Source organism: Prosopis cineraria, unplaced genomic scaffold (genome assembly GCF_029017545.1).
Source record: "Prosopis cineraria cultivar Desert tree isolate PC_DT_omini unplaced genomic scaffold, ASM2901754v1 PC14, whole genome shotgun sequence".
Taxonomy (NCBI): Eukaryota; Viridiplantae; Streptophyta; class Magnoliopsida; order Fabales; family Fabaceae; genus Prosopis; species Prosopis cineraria.
In genome coordinates, this window is record NW_026555345.1 from 21,662,757 (window position 1) to 21,670,387 (window position 7,631).

Here is a 7,631-nt window from a genome sequence, read left to right on the forward strand (position 1 = left end):
AGTTTTAATTTTACTTTTTGATTTTGCTTAGAATCAATCTTCGATCATATTAATCAATTTTATAAATCAATTATATACAACTTAACATGATCGATTATACTAAAAATCAATCATATTATCAATTTTTTCATAATAAATTTTTTTATGGATATCCAAATACACCCTAAAGAGTTACACATGTGTATATTTTGAAACTCCGTTAGAAACTTTGTTGTTAAACTTTTGAGAGGATTCAATATTTGATAAAGATTATGAACATAAAAAATACTTGTTAAAATAATAATTTTAATTGTTAATTTATTAATATTTATTTATTATAAATCATATTAAAAAATTTTTTATGGAATTGAAATTCTCCCTATTAACAATCAATGATGCAGCTTTTGACTTATCATTATATGATGAGATAACGTAATTAATATGTTTTGTTTCTCTCAGGAAAAGAGAATATACCGAAAAAGTTGAGCCAGAAAATGGATGGATTTAACCCATATGGGCTGTACCCTTATGGGCTCAGAAAAGAGAATATACCGAAGAAGGCCTAATTCCTCCGTTGACAAAGTCTGTTTCCGAAATTGCCCTTTGAAATGACGTTATGGCGGTGCTGCTGGTTGTTTGACAGATGGAACCGTGTTACTGTTTCCCTTGCCTGCATCACGACAACCAACGAGCTCCGTCTTTTTTCGATAATGGTGACAAGCTGAGATCGAGCCCTGACTGACTCCACCGGCTGTGCCGGTCACTTCTCCACCTTCCGATCACTACAGTTCCACACTCGCCACTGTAGTGCGTGCTTCTCGGTCCGAAGCACTGAGGTTATAGTTTTTTAACAGTTACGACTTCCTGACTCTTTTTTTTTTTTTGGGGACCGCATTGCCCTTTCCCTCCCATCATTCTGCAATTGGAAAAAGGTCCCGATTCATTTTTCTCCTTTTCATTCCGTGATCATTCCACTCTTCTCCGTGTCTGAACTCTGCGGAGGAAGAAGGCAGGGAAGAAAATAAAGAGACTTGCAATGGATTTCGGAGCTGTCACCGCTAAAAAGTTCTCGAACGGCTATGGCGTCCCTGGAAAGTCTGCATACGACGGTGTTTTTGCCTCGCCAGTGAAGTTTAGAGCTCCTAGGCTGGCCTCCACTTTTGAAGATTACAGTGAAATTTTTGGTGGTTCGGAAGCTTCTATAGGATCCTCGATTCCAGTTCTTGAAGTTCCTGAGCTCAATGACACAAGAACTTTGCACGACGTTCAGCGCTCCAAGCTCGATTATTCGAAGGTCTTCGGAGGGTTTGGGAATCTGGATGCTGCCGTACCATATGAGGAGCTGTTTGCTGAGTCTAAGAATAAAGACAGTTTCCCCGAGGGAGCATCGTAAGTTAGCTTATATCTTTCTCATTAGGATTTATCGTGGAAGGAACTTCATTCACACGGCTGTGCGCCTTGGTATATACTTGAAATCAATAATGTTTGTTAACCGCCAGTGTAATTTTCTGTTTCTTGTTTCTGTGATTTCGTCATTTTTGTCGCTTATGTGATTCTTTCGCTGGAAAACTGCATTTTCTTCTGCTCTGGATTATTTGTTTTTCCTTCCTGGTTGTACTCTCGCTCCATTATGTTTATGTGAAGTGAGTGGACAGTTATAAAATTCGTAACTGTGTAGATTAGTAATTACATATATTATTTTAAAAGAAAATTCACAACCCAGGGAGACAGCTTCGTGGAATTTCATTATCCCCTCCTTCATTGCTTATATTCTATGTCACCATTTAAGGAAGTCATGCTTGTGAAGGTTTTAGCCGGATTATTCCGAAATTTAGATTGTTGCCCAAACACAACCTCTCTTTTCTTTTTTATTCTTTTAAAAGAACTTCCTTCTTGTTTTGTCATTCTATTTGTGGTGACTTTGATCATTGTGAAATTTTGTTTTATTTTCTTCACTGGATGGTGTTTTGTGTGACGTTAATATTCTAATCTTTTAAAGCATTTTCAATGTTTCCTTCACCAAGTGGAGTGTGATAAAAGTTGCATGCCTCTAGGGGCTAGAAAAATTTACACACGCACACACAGAGACACGAAGCAAAAAACATTCTGAAGAAGAGGAGGAAGAAATATTTAGCTGTCTCAAAGCTGGAAGAACAAGTTGCAAGGAGACTTTAAAGTTTATTTTAATATGCAAACTAGTTTGGTGTCATGAGAAGATGAGTGCTTACGATGCTCCTTAAAAGTGATTCAGATGTGTACCTTAATAGTTTTCTTGACTTTTTTATTTTGTAGTAGCCATGATAAAGGAGGAAAGCGATCTAGCAAGGAAGATTCTTCTAATTGTTCAAAGCAGGTCCCACTGGTGTCTCAAGAAACATCATATGGTGCCAAAAAAATCAATATGTCATATCACAAAATGAACCAGGGAACTGGAAACAGAAAAAATGGCACAACGCACATAGCTCAGCTCCATGCTGTCCCTGCTTATACTTGCTTAATTGAAGAAGTCAATCCCTTGAAGATAAAAAGAGATGACCAGTCAATACCAGAATTGCAGCATGCGTATCCTGGTAGTGATTGCCCAGAGGGAATTAAAAAAGGGGAACAGTGCACGAAATCGGTTAATGATCCTACACCTGAAGGTGCTATGAAAGAGTCTTCCAAGGGCAGAATCAGAGTTCAAGATAGTTCTGATTCAATTGATATGTTTTTCAATGCATGTGAGGTTAGCCATAGCAGTGACAGTGGTATGAAACAATCTGAAGTTGCTGCTGGTGCTGAGTCACCAGGACACTTTGATGACATGATAGATTCAAATTCAGAGGCAGCTGCCTCTGTAGCTGCTTTAAGGAAGGCAATAGAAGAAGCTCAAGAAAGATTAAAAGTTGCCAAAGATTTGATGAAAAGAAAGAAAGAAGGTTTTCCTAATCGCATAAAACGAAGGCTTAATAATGACTTGAAAGCTGAAGAGAAGAAGGAGGACAAATTTGCCCATAAAACAATGCATGAAGGGACTAGTTTGGGTCAAACATTTGGCCAAATGGATGTTTTGCCACAAAAGTCTTCTTTGACTAGAAAGGCGATGATGAGAAAAGAGCAAGTAACCTTAGATCTCAGGGCTGAAGAAGTGTTTTTAGCTAAAGAAGCGGTGAGAGAAGGACCAGAGAAACTTGAATCAACTCTAGCTGAACATAGTAAAGAAGAAATTGGACTTAAAGAGGCTGCTCATGAGGAAACACTTTTTGAGTCTAAAGATGAAGAAAATAATAAGGAAGTGTTATACACTGTAGATGATTATGCCTTTGAGAAGCAAGATGAATCTCGCCGGACAATAGAAGTGTTTGAGGGACCTTGTGAACCAGAGGCTAATGAAGAAAAAGTCAATGTAGATCATGAGGCAGGTCAGTATGAAGAACTTGTGGATAAAAAGATGTTTATGAGTGAAGAACTTGTAGATGACACTATGTTAGCTCGAGAAACACTTGATTCTAGAGTAGAAGATGAACCAGTAACTGATGATATGGTTGCACCTTTCCTTGAGCAGGAAGACTCTGAAAGAAAAATAGTTGGGGTGGGATTATCTATGGGAGATGAGAAAAAAATCAATTGTAAATCAGAAGATGAGGAAAAGGTTGAAGGACCTTGTGAGCAAGAGGAATGTTCAAGGAACTTGATAGGTCATCAGGAATTTATTGAGCTTAAGAAGAATGATACTCAAGAGGAGATTGAAAGTGAGGAGAAGATTGAAGTTTTCAGTGATCTAAAGGAATTTGAGTTGAGAGAGGATATGAAGTCCATTGAAAATTATAAACCATTTCATATTCATGACTTGGACTTGATGAGTATGAAAAGACAAATGAAGAACTGGAGTTGTGTGGAAGAGGGAAAGAACATGAACAAAGCTGTTCTTTTGGCTCTAAATCAGGAGACAGAACATTATTATCAGAGAGAAGGTTGTGAAAATAGGTTTGACAATATCCATATGCAGGAAATTCTGAAGAGTATTCTGGGCCATGCTGATGATGAGGAAAGATTTCGTGAAGTAATGACAAAGGATAGCGGCTCTGATGGAAATGAGCGAGTTGGAGATGCCAAAGAGGGTGAGATGAAACTCAAAGGAGTTTTTTATCTGACTGAAGAAACCGACAAAAATGATAGTGAGCCAGTAGAAATTATGAAAGTGATTGAAAGTAGCCTTAATTATGAGGAGAAAAAAGTCAAGGAAGCTCATAGAACCACAGAACTTGGTCCAAACAATGAGCTAGATGGTGATGACTTCAGCAAAACTGAAGCAGCTGCTGATACAACAGTTGAATGTGATAAAATTCCAGAAGTAACTCCTGAGGAATATTCTCATGATGAACAAGATGAAACACTGGTAGCAAGTAATGCTTCACTGCGGTATGAGGAGAAATGCAATGAACCAAAATCTCTTCAAGTGATTAATAATCTTGGGGAGAAACATGAACTTAAATCTTCATTGGCTCAAGGTGCCCTTCAACTCAATGAAAATGAAGCGATGACTCAAATGCAATATGCCAATGAAACAGTCTCCTTTGACCACCCTGCCACAAATACTGGTGACCCCCATGAAAATGTTGAGCAAAATCCTGGTGATTGCTGGAAAGAAGATGAAGATAACAGTAATTTGGCAATGGCTGTTGAAGAACCATCTGAATTGGGGGACGTATGTGAATGCATGAAGGAGGATGAAGATGATTCGAAGGGCAAGATAGATGAAAATCAATGTAACTCCTCTCATGAGGAAATCTTGGTTGACAATGAAAGGAATATGGAAGCATCTCAACCACCTGTGCCTGAAGGGAAATCTAGCACCATTGATTGTCAAGAGATTGAACAAGCTCACGGAAATCTAAAGAAGAATTATGAAGCATGCCTAACTATGGAAGAGGAGAAAGCAGATGAGACCTCACAAAAGGCAGAGCCAGATGCAGACCACCTCAAGAAAAATGAAGGAGCAAAAGAGAGGCAAAGAGAAAGAGAAAGAGAAAGAGAGAAAATAGCTGTAGAAAGAGCAATTCGTGAAGCTCGTGAAAGGGCATTTGCAGAGGCCCGAGAAAGGGCTACTCTGGAGAGAGCTGTTGGTGAAGGTCGTAGAAAAAATGTTTCTGATGGACGAGAAAGGCTATTAAAGACAACAGGTCAGGCAAATGATAAGACATCAGCTGAGAGGGCTGCTATGGAAGCAAAACTCAAAGCTGAACGTGCTGCTGTAGAGAGAGCAACTGCAGAGGCAAGAGCACGTGCCCTAGAAAGGGCACTGTCTGAAAAGGCTGCCTCTGAATTGAGAAACAAACCTGACAAGTTTTTCGCAGAGAAGTCTTTTGGTGGTTCCAGAGATAATGGAACGAAGACAAACTTTCACTCCAAATCTTTCAGCTATGGTGGTATGTGATTTTGGACAGTTCTGCCACAGCTGATCTGTCTCACTTCTTTTTTCGTTTCTTCATTTGCCATTTCAAATTTTATAGATCTTATACAAGTTTCATATTCTTGATGAACTTTCTAAATCTTCAGATACATTCGATGGAGCTAACGGAGACAGTGTTCAGAGATGCAAAGCTAGGTCTGAGAGGCATCAAAGAATAGGAGAACGTGTGGTATGATTCCTGGTTCTGCAGAGATTCTCATCTACAAAGTGATTACCATCTCACGATTCCTTTTATTCATTCTTTTTTCACTCCAGGCGAAAGCTCTGGCTGAAAAGAATGCTCGTGATCGGCTTGTGCAGAAGGAGCAAGAGGAGAGAAATGTAATATATCTGTTTTTGCATCATGTCCTGGTTGACTTTTTGTCTTATCTGTTTATAAACCTTGTAATTTTATCTTCTGGCAGAGGTTCGCAGAAGCTCTTGATGGTGATGTTAAAAGGTGGTCAAGTGGCAAGGAAGGGAACTTGCGGGCATTACTTTCAACGCTACAATATGTACGTGTAAACACTTTGTAATTAATATCAAATTTATCGTTCGCGTATACTGCTTCACATTATGTCTTCTAGGACGGTATACTCGATACGTGATAATTCCCAAGGTCATGTTTCCATTCTGGTAAAACTGTTAATCCTGATGGCGTGCTTTTACTATTATGGTGATTTAAGTGCCTTACTGTTAGTTTCAATTTTTGGCCTCTCTCAATAGATTTATCATGTCTCTAGATGTGTAATGAGAAGGATTCGGCAGCTACTGGATGCTTGCTTGTTTAAAATTATTTTAAATGGGATATTTTGTATGTTGCAGATACTTGGGCCCGATAGTGGTTGGCAGCCGATTCACTTGACAGATATAGTAAACACTACTGCTGTAAGGAAGGCTTACCGTAAAGCCACTCTTTTTGTGCATCCTGACAAGCTGCAACAGCGGGGAGCAAGCATTCAACAAAAGTATGTTTGTGAGAAGGTCTTTGATCTTCTAAAGGTGCGCCTTTCATCCCTCGTTCGTCAGCATGAATTATGGATACTTGATCATTGCTTAGCTTTATTCTCTATTCTTCCCCCAAACCAATTAATAGTGATGCTTACTAACATAATGATCATAATTGATCATAATTCCACAATTGGCTGGTCGATCTTCTTAAAAAGCTTGAACTGACTTTGAGGTTGATTACATTTCACCGTTATATATCTTTATAATATCCTCTATCATGTAAGAATTTTTCATGATTTGTTCAAGTCGTACATACATATATACTTACATATTGACATTATATTCAATTCAGTTTCTGAATGTAATTAACGCAAGTTTAGTGCTAAGGAGTTGAACAAATCACTCATAATCATTGTTTGAAATGTATTAAAGTGGATAGTAACTTTTTATTTATTTTTTGAATAATTTCTTGATAAATATTTTAACTATAAATAATTTTTTGAATAACCTCTAGTAGCTTTTTATTTATAGTTCTATCATTCAGATCTCCCTGGTCAATAAAAGATGAGAAAATATCGATTTGCCAGGCCTTGTTAGTATGAAATCTAGTGATGTTATGTATTTATCTCTTGGCATATTTGTCATCCCATGATTTAAACATGTGAAATACTGATATCATAGTGGAAGTAATAAATTTTGATGCTTAAATTCATCCCCAGGAGGCCTGGAACAAGTTCAACATGGAAGAAAGGTAAACAATTCTTAAAGCCCGCTCCATATGGTATGCAAGGAACGTGACCATTCTACAAACCAATTTTTTGTCCATTGTAAAGTGCAATCAACGCGCCAAAAAAGGTGTACTCCCAAAGCTGGGCAACTGTAAAATCTGCTATGTAAAAGTAGTTTTAGCCCCCTGTCTATATCTATTGATCTAATGGAACTTTTATTATGGATTTGTCAACCACCTTTTTACCCCCAAACGGAGCAAGCAGGCATATGATCGGGAAACAGAGTTCATGACACAACTAAGGCTCAAAGTCAATCATGTTAAAATGGACCCGTGACTGTGGACACTATCAGCATAACTGCATGCGATATTGCCCTTAGTAACTATGCTCTCAATGGCTTCATTCGCAACCTCCGCCCCTCTTTTTGCTGGCAGGCTATGCATGAAAAAAGGCTTTCGGGCTTGTGAAGCTCATTAAACTTCAGGCCACCTGTAAAAACACTTTTTTATATGCCCAACAAGCACTAAAATTCTTCAGTAATT

General features: G+C 38.3%; 1 protein-coding gene across 2 annotated transcripts; it reads left to right on the forward strand.

Annotated features, from left to right (window-relative positions):
* Positions 1-638: 638 nt before the first annotated feature.
* LOC129292969 (auxilin-like protein 1) lies at positions 639-7,322 on the forward strand. 2 transcript variants are annotated; one of them, XM_054930725.1, is made up of 7 exons: positions 639-1,368; positions 2,272-5,387; positions 5,518-5,600; positions 5,687-5,752; positions 5,836-5,925; positions 6,236-6,412; positions 7,081-7,322. In XM_054930725.1, the coding sequence occupies exons 1-7, from the start codon at positions 1,016-1,018 to the stop codon at positions 7,114-7,116; spliced, it is 3,921 nt and encodes a 1,306-aa protein (XP_054786700.1). In that variant the 5' UTR covers positions 639-1,015; the 3' UTR covers positions 7,117-7,322. The 2 variants fall into 2 exon arrangements, with proteins under 2 accessions (XP_054786700.1, XP_054786701.1); XM_054930726.1 differs by having other exon boundaries at positions 2,275-5,387.
* The last annotated feature ends 309 nt before the right edge of the window (positions 7,323-7,631 follow it).